This window comes from Aquila chrysaetos, chromosome 4 (genome assembly GCF_900496995.4).
Source record: "Aquila chrysaetos chrysaetos chromosome 4, bAquChr1.4, whole genome shotgun sequence".
Classification (NCBI taxonomy): Eukaryota; Metazoa; Chordata; class Aves; order Accipitriformes; family Accipitridae; genus Aquila; species Aquila chrysaetos.
In genome coordinates, this window is record NC_044007.1 from 59,160,754 (window position 1) to 59,180,894 (window position 20,141).

Below are 20,141 nucleotides of genomic sequence, written 5' to 3' on the forward strand. Positions count from 1 at the left end.
TGAGTTTATCCACAGTTGGTGTCAGGCTACTGCCAGCACTGCCCTGACTCTGTAGCCAATCTGAACTTGAATCACTGTGCTTATTCCCACTTGTGAATGCCACAGTTTCAGACCTTTTCTTGAAAATGAAGCCAACCTTCCTAAGCAGGTATTTGTCCATCCTTCCTTCCTTCCTTCCTTCCTTCCAAGTAGGCCTGCTGAACCACCTTGCTTCTTACCTAACAGTCCTGTCATCACATTAGACAGGCATCCTAAATCTGCCAGTGAAGTAAAATCACTGAGACCTCAGCTTACATGGACAAAGACTTCCGAGGTCAGCATTCATGGCAGAATCCTTCTGCAGGTAGAACTGAAATGTATTAACTTGTCTGGGGGAACTGAAAATAAGTGGAGGAGTGAGCCTGTGCTTCACTGCAGGTGAGAGAAGGTTGCTTGTGTTCCACTTTCCATCAGTCTCAGGAGAGCCAGTATCAGGATTCCTCTTCTGATTCACCAGTAAGCCTTGACAGACACCTTAGCTTTAAAAAAGTGCAAAACTGCTTCAAGCAGTTTAAAAGAGCACAGAATTAATGATGGACTTCTATTAGAAGCTTAAAAGCTCTAAGTTCTTGAGGGAAATATAGTGGATACCTAAAGCATGTGACACAGAATGATATAGTCATGCACTGGTAGGTAGATGGCAAGTTGGGGAAGAAAGTCTACCTGTTTTTTCTTTCTTAGACAGCATACTTCTATCTCTGCATGCTCTTTTCTTCCCTGCTGTTGTAGATGGGAGCGTGCTATAACCTTTTCCATGTGTGGACCAGGTGTTGTAAGTGAGGAACTCTGGTTTTATGTGCTGAGGTACCACCTAAAACCAACTATCAATTGGAGTATAGTTAAGCAGAATGACTAGACATGCATCTCTGGCCTATGTCATTCCACATGTGAGTGCACGTGGACAGCTACTGCATAGAGAGCTACTGGTGATGTAAGTTCCTTATGATCTAGAGGACACTACAAGATTATCCTGTGTAAGTAAGTAAGTCACTTGTCTAGAAGATTGAAACCAGCAAGTAGAAAGATCACAAAGAATTAAGATACTGTGCATTACTGTTACTCTGGGCTTTACTCTGAGCTTGGCTTCGTGTGTATGCAAGAAAGAGTAGACTGCTATGGAAACACTCATGCTGTATTAGGGAGATCCACTACACTGACAAGTCTGTCCACAGGGAAAGGAGCAATCTCTCTCAGCAGGAAACATTTCCCTGTCTCCCATTGCACAAATGTTTGGGAAGGTGAGGAAGCTTGGTTTTACTCTCGTGGCACCAGCTGGGAGAAGATCCCACTGGTAACACACAGGCAAGAGGCAGAGGAATAGCATCTGTTTGGATTGGGGTTGCAACATATATCTTGCCAGGTCTTTAAATGTAGTTTCGCAGTGGCTCAAGAATGACTTCAGGCATCAAACCAAGAGTGATTGCTGAGTGGGAGCATAGGACTGTACATTGAAATCCCACTTGTGCCAGAAGAATGCGTCCCTTCAAGATCATTAGGAGTGGGAAGAAATGTGAATGCAAACAGACCCGAAAGCACAATACATTATCTTTATTTGTGCCGTTGTGCCTAAACAAAACAGATCTAATGAGAAAGCTGGTCATCAGCCAGCAGCAAGGTACCACACCAAACACTCTTCCAGTGTGAAATACGTGACATTCCCAGCTGCCTGCTTACTATTTTTCTTTTGTTGTCATCTCTCTGGAGCTCACTGCATGTATTTATTCTATTGCCTACAACACACTCCGTGAATCCTCAATTACTCACTGTAATTATAATAATAATAATAAAAGAAGCTGAAAAAGAAGCTGAAAGAGGTTTCCCTGAAATACAGATATTTATCTCTGGCTGGGTAAGGGACTAATTAGTAACTATTCACTCTGTCTTTGTGCAATTTTAGGCTTTTTTTTTTTTTTTTTTTGGCAGCACTATTAAGTTTGTTTTTTCTACTCTCTTTCAAAATCTTTAGTTATGCAACTGCTACAGATGGAAAGGACTGTGGTTACCAACCTTTGTCCCCAAGATAGCTGCCTTCACATTATCAAAATGTCCTTTCGTAGTTCCATTTATCGTCTTAAGTAACGTTTATAGCTTTCTAGTTCCTGAAGAAACTACAGGTTTTGGACTGGTTCTGTTTGAAACGTTTTAGTTTTACCATAAGCTTTTAAAAAGAATATCAATAGATGGTTTTTGCAAGAGAAGTAATTTCCTTGCAGAACGCTATTTTAATTAGCTGGGAAAAAGGTTAATTTATACACAAGACAATTCATCTGTGAAGCACTTTTTGAGCGATTTTAATTTTTATTAACACTATTTGTCAAAACAGGAGTTACAGTGGCTGGGAAAGCAATGAAAAATACAATGAATATAGCTGCCATGGTGATAACAATAGTGTAAGTACTTAGATTCAATCTGACATGACAAGGTAGAGAAGTAGTTTTTTACTTCAATCAACATGGCAAAAAGGAAGTGAAGAACTTATTGTTTTCTGATAGCCTTTGATACAAGTAGATTTAATAAAACTTTCTGTGAAAGATAAAGAAAACTGCTTCCCTAGGTGAGATCTCCTGCCGACATCACATGTCTGTTAATAAAGCAGATCGGGATATGTCTTTTAGAAGTGAATATATTACCACCTTTAATAGAGATTCCATTACTGTTCCTTGGTTAATTAGTGTAATTGCTTAATTTTTCTCTGTAAGAGATACAAGTTTTTAATCAGTGAGATTTCAGAGGTGAGGCAAAATAATGACTTGTCTGCAAAATATTCCAGGGATTTCTTTCAATAATCATTTCATTGGCTTTAAATCAACAAGTCACGGCTGTCATGGCTGAATGCATAAAATTATACTGTGCTTAGTTTCAACTGCAAAATAGTTGCTTTTTCCATCCAGAGGAACCAATGCTTTTAAAACCAATGGCTGCAGTAACTGATTGTGAAACTGTCCTGTCTGTAAAAGAGATGAATAGAAGTAGCAAGCCACTTGCATTCTGACAAATAAAAAACTGTGCCAAAATGAAGTGGAAAATATAAGACATACGTTTATACTTCCAATTTGCAAAATTTTGGACCTTTCATTGGGCTGCAATTCCGTCTTTGGCACTAACATGACAGCCATCTTCATTAGTATAATAATTCATTACATTCACAGAGTCCCTGTAAATAAAAGCTGTGGCTATAATTACTAGTAAGAAGATTCTGACTCTACAATTCCACATTCATTTTTTCCCAGCATTTGAATCATTAATTCTTAAGATTTTTTTGAGTTTTCCCTTCTCCATTAAGGTTTTGAACCTCATCAGTGCTGTAGATGGCAACACTAATTCTGTTTTTTGTTTCTGCTCCATTGTATACTAAAGACAATGTGAAGTTCTTATCTCTCCTGGAAACCACCATCCCTACATGTTCATTTGTTAGTGGGAAATAGTCATTGTCCTTTGTGCTTTGATCACATTGGCCTCATTATTTGGGCTGTTTCTGTTTGTCCTTCCCCAAAATGTCTTTTTTTCTTACCAGTCAGCTTCTGCCTCTGAGGCTTTTGTACTGTTTATTGAGTGGCTAACTTTGCTTCTAAAGTGGCAAAAGAGCATAATAATGATGTAACATTATTATCTGTTTATCTATCTATCCTTTTCTTTATTCATCTGACAACTGATACATGTTGGTGATCTAAATGCTGTCAGCTCATCAAACACATCTGAACCTCCTGATCAAAATTCTTGGGTGGCTGTTGTTAATCTTCCTATTTTTCCCACCTGTACAAACAGCTCTGTGGAGCTTCATCCCATGTCAGATATGCACAGGCTGCTGACAGACAAGAATATGTGGTTTAAAAACCCAGTCTCATGGAGACAAACCTGTGAGATGACTACTGAAGTGTCAGAGTCACCCAATATTTCTTTTCCGTTGTTTTCAGGCTAGGTAGAGCTCACTCCCTTTAAATGAAGACAAGAAGACTGCTCTCTGTAATGGCCTCCTTTGAGAGCCTCTGTTTAGACCAGATTCTGCATGGGAGTGTGTCCCTCTGGCTCTTCCAACTCCCACCCTGAAGCAGCACAGCAGCTTGAGACCTCTCCAAGGGACCTAAAGCCATACTGGTGTAATAGCCCAATTCTTTTATAGGAAACTTGTGCAACCAGCTGGGAAGTACAGTTGGGAAAGACGTTTTTCCTAGAACAAAAAGGGTACTGAGCAACAGGCATCTGTATACAGATCCAAAGGTCATGGGCTGCAAAGCTAAGGATAGACTTAACCAAGTTGTACATCAGCATAAGAGACACACAGTCCTTATCGGTTCTTTTTCTTGTCCTGATGGGTTGTCAACTTGTAATTTCCTCATGTCCTAAAAAAGGGTTTGCTTGCTCTTCTCCCTGATGTTTGCTCTAACACAAGTTATTGGTGAATTGGTGAAGGTCGTCTTTGTTTCAGACTGTTTCTCTCAGCTGTTGCCCTCTCAGCCTTGGCGGTGGGTACAATTGTATTTCAAGTATATGAAATTGTGGTTTTGGTAATGCACTACTTGTCAAATGGTCTATAAAACATGCCAAAGATAATACATGAACTTACTTTAAGTCAGCTGAGGACAAACATCTCAATCTTGAACATGTGCACAGACATTTGAAATGTAGGACAGCAAGATGTGGCCAGGGAGTGGAGAGGAAGCAATGCTGGCTGAAGTGTGGGTACAGCCTTCCATATATTATGGCAAATTTGCATGGAAACATATTAGAAAGCTTATGTCAAGTATCTGTTCTTTACTCTCACCATTATGTTTTGCTACAGCAGTTCTCCCCTGAAGGGATGCTAGTAGTCCTTAAGGGAAGCTAGTGTACTGGCTGTTAAATTCTGCACGGTAAATCCACTACTCTTGTTATGTCTCTTTGGTAAAAACAAGAGAGTCAAAACCCAAGAGTTAGAACAATCTTATTGGAAAGCCTCTGTGATTTGAACAGGGGCCAAAATCCCATAAACAACCACACAGAGGTCAGTTTACACCACTAAGTATTAAAACTAATTAATTCACTGCTCTGTTTATTGTAGGGGTGATTTTTCTACCTTTACCTTCTTTCCTGCAGGGATAAACTGTGTTTGGATTTCGACTCACAGTTGTTTTCTTTGCTCCCTGGAGTATCAGCCTGTGGCTCACCTCCTGTTTCCTTCACCTCCTCCTCAGAAATAGAAGCTGGCTGCATTCTGGCCTCTATTTCCAGATACAGTCTTTCTTGTCCAGCTAATCATGATTTGTCTTTTAATTTCGTGTACTAATTCACTTAAGGAACATTTTTTTCAGCTGCAGAGACCTACTGGAGGGTGTGTGTGCTGATAGCACGGAGTTCATAGTTCTTGGTGTCCTTCAGCTACAATGGTGAGGGTGGGATGAAATGTTTTGTAGCAATTATCTGTAATAGGGCTCAGATACTACTATCGGTCTGGCCCACCTGGGCAGTTATGAAGGAAAGCACGAAGGAGCTGCTACCCCTGTTACAAGAATATTTCCTCCACATGGCCAAAATATGTCCTCCCCACTTTTCAGTGTGTTTATTACTTAATCAGAGGACCTTCCCTCTAGCTAATATTATTGTACTAAACTTGAGTATTGTCATTCAAAGAAAATACCTTGAGATAACTAGTCTAGGGGAGTAATACTAAGGCTTCATCTTGCAACTGGTTGAAAAAAGTGGTGAGTGGGTCATGAGAAAAGGTGTGAAGACTTAGCAGCAAAGAATGAGTCTTGAAAGTGCACTCTCTGATTTTTGAAAAAGTGATTTTTAAAGGGCAGCAAAATGTCTCTAGTGTTGATGGATAAAAGGGATTACAGAAAACGCAGGCTACAATATATACTAGAATATCCTTCAAAAGCCAAACATCTCAAAAATCAGTGTGCACTTCAGGTAATTCACAGATTGCTAGGCTTTAAGCAGAAATGTTAGAATTAAATTCCTTTTTTACCACTACTGAATTATATACTGTTTTAAATTTAGTTCCTAACATTGTATCTCTAGTCCTTTCTCAGTTCTTATTGCTTGAATATTGTGTCAAGGAACTCTTTTGCAACCTGCAGCGTCTTGGGCACAGTGGTGCTTGACATTTTTCTCTTGATAATTATGACACTATTTCTACTGTTGCTAGAAAGCACTACTAAAATGAAGCAGTTAGTTTCTTTGCCTTTTCTTTCTCTTCAGGTTACATTTGCTGGCAACTCCTTTGCTCTGTGTCACCTATCCTGTAACTCTGGCTGCCTACCTGCCGGCAGCTGCCACGCTTTGCTGCAGAGGTTTGTGCACTTTGGAGCATGCAGCTTCCTCTACCTGTCCCACTTTCAGAACCTGGGTGGACTGTCACCCAGTGTCCTGCAGGTGCTAGCAAACATCAGATTTCTCTTTAGTGGGAAAGGCCTCTTCTCCCCACCGCCATCCTGCTGTCTTGTACTAATGAAGCTGTGCTCTGGGCACCTAAGCTCACAGGCAAGACAATCTGCCTTGCAGTCTGTTGCGGAGAATCTGGTAATTGGTCAGGTGCATGCCTTTCCAGGACTTATTAAGCAGACCCGAGCAAAGATATTTGTTGCAGAGATTCACACAAAAAAGTGTGCCTCAGCTTGAAATTAGTGTGAGAAAAATTAAACTCATGTAAAACCACTTTCATTTCCATATAGCTTCATCTGTGACCCAAAAACACTGATATGAAAGTATCATTAACAGAACAGATGCATTTTTGAACTGCCAAATGCTATTTCTGACTCTTACTCTAGGCATTTGTTTCAAAACATTGCCAGCTGGTAAGGCATATTCCTTGTGGGGGAGGCTTTGTCATCAATATAGCCAGAAGGGCTGGGAGAGCACACTTACCTAATTCAGAAGACCTTTTGTTTCTCCTCATTTCCTATCACCTTCTTTCAGGAGAATGTTTTCCAAACCCTTAAACTGAAAGTCTGGGCTTTTACAAAGCTAACTGCAAGCAGTCTGAGATAATTTAGTAAACTTAAGTTTATCGGTCTTCTTTAGGGGAGAAATTCTCCATTACAGGCTTAGTGTAATACAGAGGGCCTCTTAACAAAAATAAGACACTTTCCAACTGGTTCAAAACCAGATCTTTCTTGTAATCGATAGGAAGCAGAATTGCTCTCACTTTTCAGAGATTTGCTTTGCAGGTGAGCTTGCAGTGGGGAACTGGGGCTATGTAGTACCTTTTTCATACTCTTTCCTGGACGGTTCATGCTCCACAGGTTGCATAGGCCAAACAGCTGCTACGGAGCTCTGATTTTGCAGAGAGTGTGTTGGGAATGGAGCTAAATTGTCACCGTCCACTCCTTGTGCACATGGGAGAGAAGAGGAATCCAGAGCCCTGCTTAAGTGTAAGGTTCCCCCAACTGGGTAGGGATACAAGCAGGTGTCTCAAAACAGAGTGAGAAATATTGAAGACAGTGATGAGGGAGGTGACTCAAATAATCTTGTGGGGTATGGAACCCCATACTAAATATGTCTTTTTTGAAATATGCCCTTCCTTTTTGAGGGAGCTGTGTATTAGATACCAGTCTTGTAAAATGCTGCCATTGTCTTGGTTGTAAGCCTATGAGCTTCATGCCGTAGACTAATGTTTAAACCACCCCTCCAGAAGTACGTGAGGCTGGATTCTGGTCTCTCTATTACCTGAGGGACTTCTGGTTCAGAATTCCTCGGGGATCACTTTGTTACACTTTTGCTGAAGTGAAGTACGTCAGCAGTGCAGAGAGAGGGACCTGGGTCACAGAGCTCCTTGACTCACGGCGTGCTTCTGACCCACAAGTCTCTCTTCTCCTGCTCCACCAAATGGTTTCTTCACTGCACAGTTTCAACAGCAGGAAATTCTTCAAGGAAAAAGAACCGGAAATTTTTCTACCTACATAAACCCCTGTGGCCCAACAGTTGCTTTAGAAAAGCTATAGATGGGGTTTTGAATTCTCTCTCTGTAAGAAGAATGTGAATCTTGGTCTCCCATTTCCTGGGGGTTGCTTGTGTCACTGAGCTTGTGTGCATTTGCTTGCAAAGAAAACAGAAAGACCTGTAGGTGTTCCTGGTTTAGGCATCGAATTCCAGCAAAGTCCTTCATTTTATTTAGTCCTAAAATATTTTTTCACAGTACTGCCTTTTATTTGCATTTTCTGTTACAAATATAAGAAGGCAGACCTTTGAATAGACTACTGAATGTCAGTACAGATATTACGTTAAGTAATTTTAGTAATTTAAAATCAATTTTATGATCATGCCTTAGTTGCTGGGAGGACAATCAGCTGAGGAAAGTATACTGTAAGGTACTTAGTTATGGAATGGATATAAAGCATTTTGCAGATATAATGCATGAAGTATATTTTGAAACCTCAACATCTGAATTTCAGATGAATGTGCAATATGTTTTAAATTTTAAATTATCAGGTTATTTTTGAAATACCAGAAGCACCACACTTAATCTGACTCCAATATGACTGACCCCCAGATGAGATACATTAGCAGGGACCAGGATCACAGCAGACAATTTTATGACAATGATTTGAGGAAGAAACTGAATATTTTTGAAAGGTATGGGGAAGGAAATAAAAATTAATTTAATAATTAAGCCATCAAGCACAAACATAACCCCTGTTTACACTATAGATTCTTCAGGACCTGTTTTGAATTCCTTCCGTGAGATACGGTATCACTTTATTATTTACACATATCCAAAGAGATAACACAGGAAATGCACTTTAAGGCTTCTTTGGTCACTAAATCAAATGGATGCAGGACTGAGACTGAAAGTTTGTGTGACTGAGCTGAAAGAACCTTTATGAAGAAAGCAATATAAATTATATCTATCTGTACATCTATGAAGATAAGTACAAACATTTCAAATCTTTTGTGGCATGACATTGAGAAGAGCCACAACAAGAGATCTGGGTCAATCAGATAGCCACAGCTTTGCCATTCCTTCCAGGCACCAGGCACTCCTTCCAGCTGCTGCCACCGCTGATGTCTTTCCTCCTTGGCAGCAGTAATGGCTGATGGTGCTCAAGATAATTTTTCCCTATTAGCCACCTCTTCACTGGGATTTCTGAGGCAAGTGTTCTTTTTGCCATGTGGTACTGTAGCTCTGGCACTAGTGTGTCAAACAGAATAACTGCTTCACAGGCTATGCCAGTTCTGCCTCCTCTCTATATCTTGCTTGAGTATTGTCCGAAAATCTTCCCTTTGACACGCCGAGACTGACATTGGTTCCAAAAAAGATTACAAGGTTCAAGCTTAAACAACAGTTAAATAAACAGTAAATATCTGGACCATTTTGAGAACACTCCTGAGCAGCTGGCATGGAATATTCTGTTATAAAAAGCTACTGCTCTACATTTTCAACATAAAATATTATTCTTGAGTGTTCAGACTTTATCTGGCACTATCAAGGCAATAGTGCTAAGTTCTGAGACCATTTTATTATCACCTTTCTGTTTAATTCAGATTGCCTTCTAACAGTCAGAGGAGTTTTCACCATCTGATGGCAGAAAGCTGGCAGATGGTACTCAGCAAACAAAGCCATGTATACCTGCAAAGTTTACTCTCATCAGCTGGAACAAGAGATTTTTTTTTAGCTTATCCCAGTGCTTTGAGGTAAAAGGATGTCCAAGGCTTATGCACAGAACGCAGTTTAACGTTGTCATCTGTGGTTTATTTGTTGGTTAGTTTGTCAGCATTTTTCCATCAGTGTAAGAGCACTTAAGGATGCTTGAGGTTGGGATCTCTGAGAAAGCTGGTGCAAGTTCACTAAACCAGTCTACTGCAAGCCATTTCCTTCACCTGTGGTTTGCCCATCCTCACAGTCCTACTGCACCTGATCTCTAGACTGGGACTTTTAATCCTTATTTGTAGGATTAATTGATTGTGGTGGGTTGACCTTGGCTGGCTGCCAGATGCCCACCCAGCTGCTCTCTCACTTCCTGTCCTCAGCAGGACAGGGGGAGAAAAGATGAAAAAAGCTTGTGGGTCAAGATACAGACAAGTAGGTTGCTCACCAGTTACTATCATAGGCAAAACAGACTTGACCTGGGGAAAATTAATTTATTGCCAATTAAAACAGAGTAGGATGGCAAGAAACAAAGACAAAACTAAAAAGATCTTGCCCTTCTCCCCACCCTCCCCTTTTTCCTAGGCTCAACTTCATTTCTTCATTCCTGACTCCTCTATGTTCTCTATGTTCTCCTCTGTCCCACAGTGGGATGGGGAATGGGGATTGCAGTCAGACCACAGCAGTTCTTCTCTGCCGCTCCTTCCTCCTCATACTTTTTTTCTGCTCCAGCATGGGTCCTCTCCATGGGCTGTAGCCCTTCAGGGTAAACCTGCTCCAGCATGGGCTCTCCACACGTTGCAGTTCCTTCAGGAAATATCCACCTGCTCCAGTGTGGGGTCTTCCATGGACTGCAGTGTGAATAGCTGCTCTGGCATGGTCATCTCCAAGGGCTGCAGGGAAATACCTGCTTCACCATGGTTGTCTCCACAGACTGCAGGGGAATATCTGCTTCAGTGCCTGTAGCACCTCCTCACCCTCCTCCTTCTCTCACCTTAGTGTCTGCAGGGCTGTTTCTCTCACATTTTTTCCCCACTATTCTCTCACAGCTCAGTGGTTTTACTCTTTCTTAAGCACATTTTCACAGAGGTGCCACCACCTCGTCTGAGGGGCTCAGCCGTGCCCTGCAGTGGGTCAGCTGGAGCCGGCTGGAACCAGCTGTGTCTGGCATGGGGCAGCCCCAACCTCTTCTCACAAAGGCCACCCCTGCAGCTCCCCTCCACTGCCAGCACCTGGGTACTTGCACCCGATACATCAATATTGCACAGAAAATGCAGTTTAAAAAAAAAAAAAAGCAATTATTGGTTGTTATTGCAAATCAAGAACAAAAGCTCTGTTCTGGACGTCTCTGCTCCTTTCACTTATCTCTCAACATTCCTTTGCTTTGTCTGACCCTGAATGTTATTTTCTTCATTTCTGCTTCTCTCTCAGGTCTGCTCACTTCTTTCCAGCAGTGCAAGATGAGTATGTCATGTCCACCTGTTTCTTTCTCTGTTCTTCTTACTTCCATGCTGTCCTACCCAATCCTAGAAATTACTTTTTTCTTCCCTGCATTCTTCCCTCCTGGCCTGACCCTGGCTTTGCTGGCAACGTTTCCAGCCAGGACCCCTCTGCCCGATGAGCTTTCTCATGCCCCTGATACTCCTGAGCCACCTAGACAAAGCCTTCAGTAAAGACCCTTATGTATAGAAAAAGGCTGAACAATTGTTTTGGTTCATTTAACACCATTATTTTAAAAAATGATTATTCTTCAGTGACCCTTGTCCTTGGGCCTGTTCCCAGACTTCTAACAACCCCTACCTAGTGCCAGGTCCTGCAATGGGAAACGCTGCCAGTCTCAACCCCTTATTAACTAGCCAGCTCTTGCTTGCAAAGCTGTGCTTCTTTGATCTGCCTGCTCATCCAGGAACCAGCAGCTGCCTTTTATCCAAATTCCCCCCCTCCCTCGAAGGTTATGCTGTGATCTGAGAGGAAGCTAAGCACAGATGAGAGTCCTGAAGCCTCCATCAGTTCCTCTTGGCTTGCCCTCTGACATGGACCACTCTGTGCTGGGCTGAAGCGCTTTTTTCTCTCTTCCTTTTTTCCTCATTGCACAGACTGGCAGTTAAGACAGATTTAGCTGTCATACCAGATGATGTGATTACCCGAATTGCTTGGCTGTGGTTTCATTTCTCAAGAAAATGAAAATGTAAGACTGCAGACTGTAAGACTGAAATGGCACATCAGTGAAGCAGACTCTGTAGATCATTCTTTAAAATTCAAGTGAAAGCTCAAATGCATATTTAGCATGGTGGATAATATCAATTAATTTTGAAAGTAAGTAGCTGCAGGAGTCCCTGGGACTAGGGAGCTAGTTTTGAATTGGAAGACATCTACTCTAGGCTTTCAATGCCACCGAATACTGAGACCAAATTTAAATTGTCAGGAAGGGACAATTAGCCAGAATAACTTACGTAATAGGATCTTAAAGGGTCTGAAGGTGTTTCTTGCTGGCCGTAGAGACTGTATTAAGCTACACGGTATTATGCTGACACCAAGGCTCCCTGCAGAGCTGAATGCTCTCATGCTATGCCGCAGAGGCTCCTGTGTGGTTTCAGACTCTGCCAAAGTGGCTCTTAACTGCCTGTTTGCAACTGAGAGCTTAAAGTCAGGGTGCTGTGGGGGCCGGTGGCCATGGGGGCTCCCCTGGGCTCTGTCAGGGCAGGGCCTGGCAGCCAGGGCCCGTCCCACCGCCCCAGCCGGGAGCAGGGCGGCCGGGGGCACCGGGGCAGCCCCGGCCCCGGGCAGCGGGCACATCCCTGGGGTGGTCTGAGGCTGGGCCAGGATATGGGCCTGTGGGGGGGCCCGGCTCGGCAGGGCAGGGCTGGGGGGATCTGGAGACCGGCCCTACGGCGGCATCGCTGAGGTGGGGGCTGAAGGCTCCAGCGGGCTGAAATGGGGTCCTGGGCCACGAGCAGGGTGGGGGGAGCCCCAGGGGCGGGCAGGGACAGTCAGACGTGGCAGTGCCTCAGGGCCATGACACTGAAATGAGTTGTTGACCTGTAAAGCTGCATACAGCGCAGCCTGCCTTTTTTTCTGGAAAACTTTCTGTACAGCAATACTGATAAAGGGGCTGTTTGGGTATCCACGTAAAGCAGGCCTCTGACTTACTACAGCTGAATTGCCAATACAAGTATCCACCCAGGCCATGTGCTTCATCTCTTCCATCCTCGGTCAGGTTGTTAGAGAGTGAGAAGTTGCCGGTGGAGTAACTCCTTTCATTAGCAAATGTTTTTTGACTAGCCCTACCTTTATTCAGATAGTTCATATGACGCTTAGGTGTAACTGTTGAAGGACTGAACTTGTAGTAAATGGTAGTGTAAAGGTGCTGCTGAAGCAATAGAATGTGGAGTAACAAACCTGTCTCACGGTTTTAAAGTAAAAGAAAAAAAAATTATGGAAAGCAATAAATGGTTTTAATTACTCATTAGGCATTTGCCCTCCAGCTGGGTTATCCAGAATTACTTGACAGCTAACGGTCACTCATTAGACTATGTGTGACAGTTCAATAATATGTTCTTTGTGTTATAGCAGTAATTTGAGGGGATTTGCAGACATACCAAAACTGCTTTCAAGTGGACATGAAAAGTTTTCTTAAATGGTCACACTCATTTCTCCAGAATTGTACTGTAAGTCATCCTCTTTGAATCAGAAACTCACAATGGCATTGTGTCATCTGTAAAAGCGACACTTCAAACGAAGCTGTATCAAAGCGCTATTGAATGATGAACACACAGTATTTTCATAGACAGCTATCTGCTGTAATTACCTTGAGAGAATTAAAAACCAGACCCTGTAGTTGCTTGGGGAATAGATTCTGTTTGAATAAATGTATCGTTTGAAGAGTTTAGTTCAAATCTGACTCAAAAAGATTTTTAAAAAAAGTAATGGCTTGAAATGTAGATGTTTAGCACTGAAACAAAAGTACTGAAAGTTCCAAGCCTCCAAGGCTAAACCAAATCCAAAAAATCAACAAGGTTGTGAACATAATCGCAATTCAGTACTATTACAAGCAGCATTAGGTCTCACGATAAATAAATACTTTAAGATCCTTTTATTGTTTTCCTTGCCTGTAATTTTAGCTGACACTATATGAAGTGTCTTGCTTGAGGTTTTTAAAAAGAGAAGGCTAACATTTGCCTTAACTCATAATATAAACAAATATTATAAATAAGTATTGCTTGCCTTTGACGGTGCTCTGCACTTCAAGTCAACCTTCTTTTTCAGTTACTTAAATATTGTTTGAAAAACTGAAATTTTGTTCACCTAATAGGAGTCCAAGATACTTATTTTTCTGAAAGTCTTGCCCAGGACCATAATTCATGGAAAGAAGATTTTTCTCACATAAATAAACTCTAAGCTATAGTTTCTCAGAAGTAAACTATATTTGTCTTGCTATTTTGTGAACAAAATCAAACTGCTCTGCAAGTCTGTCCCTCACTGGCATACCGACTACTTCAGTGGAATTAATTCCCCTGGGTGCCTTTATCAGATTTGTTCACTTTGTTCCTGAACATGAAGTTCAGTTCAAAACAACAGAAACAGAGGAGGAGCTTTTCTTCTCTGGTTTTGCAGTAAGTGACTGGGAAATGTTTTGTTGCCACAGGCATGTGAAGTTCTGTGGGTGGACCCGTCCAAATGAAACATCGATTGTAGTGTTGCCTGTGATTTTCAAGGGACTGGATTTTCCTTCCAGGCTTATTAGCTTCTGGTAGGATCCAAGATGAACTTATTTCTCCCAAAGCTAAGGTACAGTTCTGCCCCCCAAACACTTGTAATTTAAAGCTGGGCAGATGAAGGGAAGTCCCAAAATCTGAGAAAAGAGTTCACTGTTATACATTAACATATCAGAGTAGAGTTTCAAGAGTGACTTCAGTACAATACAATGAAGGCTTCACAAATCATGGCTTGAAGAATCTGTTCAAAGAGCAACATAGGGAAATATATGGAGACAATGTGTGAAACAGAAAAACTTCTTTGCTTGGAGACTGCAAAACTGCTAAAATGCAAGCCAAATTTACAGCCAATTAGGAGATAATGTATGGAGATTTACCCATCTGCTGACATGCAACGAATGTTGGCAGACTTAAAAATGAAAATCTTCCTAGAAGCTTTTTTATTCAAGAATATTTTATGCTCTTCCTGACTCTGCCTTCCCAGAAAGGAAATATTTGCAAAAGAATGCTCCATTTAATCATAACTAGTGCAAAAAAAAAAAGTTTTTATATGTGTCTTTTGAATTTTATATTCCCTTTTATGTAACACTTAGGCTCAGCTTGAGGTCTAATATTGTGACACAGATTTCAGCTTCATTGCAAATGCATAGGATCTGCATTTCTTACAAATTTCTTGCAAGGCAAGTTCTGTTGTCCTGAACGCATTAAAAATGGAGAACAACAGACAGTTCTCATAATTTACAACCTTGCTGTCTCTGTGCTTTGTCTTAGATCCCCTTATGTAGCAGCTTTTTCCCAGTCTTGCTGGTTGTCTGGGTATTAGACATAGAGTCTAACAGTAACAGCCATCAAGTTTCTACCACCAAAGATGTAACCTCAAACTATAAGTTTAGGTGTTGCTCAGGCGTCATGACATGAACAAATGCTTGGGGTGTTGTTCTGAGTGTATCCACAGATGAGACCACGTAGGCTACAAAGAATAAGCAGTTAATTCCTGGTAACATCAGGTGGGAACCAGTTCCAGACAGTGCTTGGATCTCATGGCAATCTGAGATCCAACATCAGTAACTGCAGAAATACTTTCAAGTCAAAGAAAACAATGTGGGATAGAACCTGCCAAAAATTTGCTGCCGAAGTGTTGACTCCTTGTTTTAACAAGCTAGATGGAAAAAAATCTCACTGAGTCATAACCTACATAACCATGGCTGCTCCATGTTTTGCAGGTAAATGGTGGCTGGAGGCTTGGGGATGGTGCTGGGAAAGACAGTGGGACAGCCTGGGAAGGAGGGGACAGATGCTGGGTTACTGGAGGACAGTTTGCTCTGCCCTTGAAGTAGGGCCAAGAGGAAGGGGATCAAAGGTGCGCTTGTAGCATGGATTTTGTAACTTAAGTTCTTATCTTAGGTGCCCTTAGGGTCTTCGGTCGAGGGTGAGGCTGAAGCATGCGTAGCGAAAAGGAGGGAGTGAGCCCAGCTGCTTGGGGAGCAGTTTGTGCCCCACACAGGCTGTCTGAGGGTTCCTGGTGTAGGTCTGGGACCGTGGCAGTAGAGTGCCACCACTCCAGCCATTTCTTGAGGCTGCAGCATATACAGGGCAGTGGGGAAACCTGTAAGGCTGGTTGTCTGGGATGAGGGTGGGAATCATGCCTCATCCAATGCCCTTGCCTCTGGCCACTCTTCCCTTGGCATGGCCTGGGAGTCAGGCTTCGTGACAAGGTAGGAGCCCAGGTCGTTGTTGCAAAGCAACGTGCTGGCGGTGCAGGGATGAGAGCTGGGCTCTGGCTGCTAGGGTCTGTGAGCAACCGCTTCCCCTCCTCTTTCTCCTGGGCCTGGGGATGCTGCAAGGAAGGTTAGCATCAGCCAGTTCCCAAGACTCTTGTGTTGGAGAGGGCAGTCAGACGAGGGCTGAAGGCAGCCAGGTCCAAGTTGTCCTGTTTCCTCCAGGCCAAGCCATACTTGTCTCAGGACTACCCCGAGCTGCCACGTGCTGGTGTGGTAGAAGAAAGCAGTAGTTGGTGGTCCCATCTGGGGCCTGCTGTAGCCATGGCCATGTCCACCCCCAGCCTGGGCTCTCACATTTGTCCCTTTCCTAGCCCTAACTGCCAGCATCTCCCCAAGACAAGGAGTCCTTTGCAAAGGACTTTAAACAGAACGATATGTTTTACTGCTGAATTTTGGATTTTGACATGAGTCTGTCTTGAATGTTCCTCTTAGCAGTGCCAAATGTATAGTGTTTTCTTTAATGATTACTCCTCTATGTTTAGAAGTTATGGGGTTAATTTTTTACTGTACATATTTTATTAAAATTTACATTTGGAGAGCTCAGTCTGAACATGGAGACGTTGCATCTGTGGGGTTAGAGTGGACTTCCTTACAAGATGCAGTGACTTCTAACATGGTGGAGGCTACTTAGCTCTCTTATCTATGTCTGTTTTAGGAAAGCAGATGGAAAATAAAGTTTTGAGGGAAGGTGCATTTAGTAGGTATTTCGTGTGTTGCAGAGTTAACATAAAGGCTGCCTAAATCACAATTTTCTGTCCAATATTTTTTATCATTTTGAAGCTCATCAGCTGTGTGCACAGGGTATTATGGTACAGTAAGTCTTTTGTTTTGACTTGTCTTTAATATTGTATAATTTTTTCCTTTTTTTTCCAGGTCTAACAGCCATTTCTTGCTGTGCAGCTTTACATTTGTTCTGCTTTTAAATAAATAAATGAAATGTTTGATTATATCTGAACTCCCTTGTGAACTTGCATTTTATAGATAAACCTTTTTTTGTAATAAATATATAGGTTTGAAAAATTTTCATTTGAGCATCTCTTTTCTCATTGAAGACATTTTCTTTGCTTTGTTCTATAGAGGCTTTCAGATTTATTGTCCCTTTCTTATATCTTTATCTGCACGCCTAAGTCCACCTGAATATGTATGATTTGGTCCATATTCCATATATCTTGAAATTCCTGTTTTGCTTAGTGTTCCATCAGAGTAAATTCTTCTATTTATCTCTGAATTCTAATAGAGTTTATCTTTTCCTCTCCTTCTTGTTCTAGCCATGTCTTGGCTTTCTCAGTTTCATGGCTGGCTCTTACTAAATATTCTCTCTCTGGCACAGCTGAATAACTCCACTGAATTATTGTGAGGTTAATTCCTCACCACATACTCTGGACTGCTTCAGGATGTTTTGCTGTTGAAAACTATTCTGCCTTAAAGTTTTGTGAGTTTTCTATTATTTTGGCAGGGACAATTCAAAATTTTCTCACTAGGATTTTGTAAATCACAAACTACTTTGTAGCATCCTTCCAGACTGGTTAGCTGATTCCTTATCCAGGTGGCTGACTTCCTTGGAAGTCTTTGAATTTTGTCTCTCGTGTTTTGTTTTTTGAATTCTTTGTTGTAGCATGTTTAGAAAGTCACGGCTGAATCAAACTTCTTTTACTGTCTGCAAAGCTTATTATTTCATTAAAGCAAACTGGCCCAGGGAATTCCAATGGGGAGCTGGCAAGCTCAGCAATTCCCTTTGCTAGTCCAGACCTAGTTTTGGGGTTTTAAAATTCAAAACCTGTCTTTGTGCCACAACAACTTAATGTTGGAAAAAACTCTTCAGTCACTAAAAATAGATTTTAAACCAAAATATCTTCTCTTGGACTCACACTCCAAAAATTGTTTTTGAAATGCTAATTACATGATTTTAAGGAGGCTAGATGTTAAAGGACAGTCATGAATTCACTTTTCCAGCAAAATCCAATTACATGTCCATATTTTCTACTTTATCATAGACTTTTATATAAATGTGCAGTTTAGAAACAAATGCTTATTTCATTGTGATTTAAATAACAGAATTTTAAAGTAGTATACACCTTAGATTGAAATTACTGATACAAAATGATTTGGCATAAACACATCTTTGGGGTAATGCAATACTTGATGCAGAAGATTTCTATTTGGATTTTTCTGAAACGACAAAAGATAATTAAGATACAGGGTTTTTTTTACTTGCATGAAAGTTGTCAGCAGAATTAACTTAATCAGTAATATTTCTGGAGGTCTGGTTGGCAAGGATTTGTGTGCATATTTAGTTTTTATGCATTCTTTGTAGCCCTCTGAAAATCACTGGCAGTACCCTACAAGCATAGTATTACTTTGGGCATAATTGTCGGTATTTTTAACTCTGCAAACTGATGTCGCACAGCACCCTGTAGGTGTGCTTCTATAATCTTCATTTTTCATGAAGTGTTTACCAGTTCCAGTTTGACCTGGCACAGCAGAACATCTTCTTAAATGTACTCCGTAATTCTGGGCTTCGGAATGCAAAAATCATTGGGTCGATGATTGCGTTGCACATTATGAGCGTCCCATTCACATGGAAAATGGACATGTAGCAGGCACAGTAAGGGTTATGGGGGCAAAACCTTGCTAAGAGGATGTGAAGAACAAAGGGGGCCCAACAGCAAAGGAAAACTCCAAGGAAAATAGTCAGTGTAATGGCTCCTTTCATGTTAGTTCTCTGATGGACTGTGCTGGTTGGCAGTGAGGCAATCCTTTTAGCATGAGATCGAGCCAGGAGGAACATATGGACATAGAGGCACAGTATAAAAAACATCATTAAAGGGAACAGGATGGTGAAGGGAATGACTGTTGCTGCTTCATAGGAGAAGAGGGCAATGGCAATGCTACTGCCAGCACAGAATGTCCAAATGATTGCCAGGATAACCAAGGCCCTTCTTAGTGTCATGATATTATGGTACCGCAAAGCGTAGAAGATAGTGATGTATCTGTCTGCTGCAATAGCTAACAAGCTGAAAATCGACCCCAGTAAAGACAGAATGAACATGGAATCCATGGCATCATCCAGCTTTTTCTCAAAATCCCCACGACGTGTCAGGTACCCCATTTTGCACAAGATGATAAAGATGTTCTCCAGAGTTTTGTACAAGCTACCTAACATGTCTGAAATGGCTAAACTGCAAATGAAGAAGTACATGGGCAAATGCAAATTCTTATTTCTAACAACAGCAATAAGGACAAGCAGATTTTCCAGTATTCCAGCAGCAGCAACAGTGAAAAAAACTTCCTCTGGCACCACGACCTGGGTGCAGTCAGTGATATTTAAGGAGAAATCACTTATATTTTCAAAGGAAGGAATGCTTGTCTGCCCTGGGTGTTTCATTAGGTTGGAAGGTCTCTCAGTGCTCATTTCTTCTGGTTGTGGAAAGAATCTGGACTGTTGTTTTTCAGGCTTGGCTTTATTCTGAAGCTGACCTGTCAGTCAGACCATTCCTCTTCTGATGAAGGCTTTCTCCTTCATCTGGAGCAATTTTAAGACTTAACTGAAATGTTTGGAATTTCTCCTACAATAAAACATGTAGAAACATAAATATCAAGAGGAAATTCACCACACAGATATGGCAAAAATAGACATTTGAAATATCACCTATTGTAATGTAATGAACGTATCATCAGAGAGCGGCAAAGTTGGTTTGGATAAAATAAGAGCTGCTCCAGGATTTGCTGAGCCTTAGAGGAAAACAAAGTGTAAATTCTCCTTTAGCTTCAGAGCAGTTTTAAAAATGTAGTTTTCAAAAAATATATGTAGTTTTCTTTACCAATGAACATCCCACATTTACTGAAACTGATTTGACAGACTTCAAGAATTTGGCAATCTTTACTGGCCCAGCTGTTTGCTTTGAGAAAGTCTGGCATTTCTCACAAGATTTGCGGTATTAGACACAAATAAGACCAATGCCAAGATAAACTGTTGTCCAGGACAGTAACATGTTTACCACCAGACTACTGATGGTGAAATGAAATGCCCTCAATTTAGAT

At 41.5% G+C, this 20,141-nt stretch overlaps 1 protein-coding gene across 1 annotated transcript; it reads right to left on the reverse strand.

The window, feature by feature from the left end:
- Nucleotides 1-18,474: 18,474 nt before the first annotated feature.
- Nucleotides 18,475-19,662, reverse strand: MC2R (melanocortin 2 receptor). The gene has a single exon (XM_030012110.1). The coding sequence runs from the start codon at nucleotides 19,510-19,512 to the stop codon at nucleotides 18,553-18,555; it is 960 nt and encodes a 319-aa protein (XP_029867970.1). The 5' UTR covers nucleotides 19,513-19,662; the 3' UTR covers nucleotides 18,475-18,552.
- Between the last annotated feature and the right edge of the window lie 479 nt (nucleotides 19,663-20,141).

What these genes read in the sequence shown, in the direction of transcription:
- MC2R (XM_030012110.1), bottom strand. Translation starts at nt 19,512, where the DNA reads ATGAGCACTGAGAGACCTTCCAACCTAATGAAACACCCAGGGCAGACA.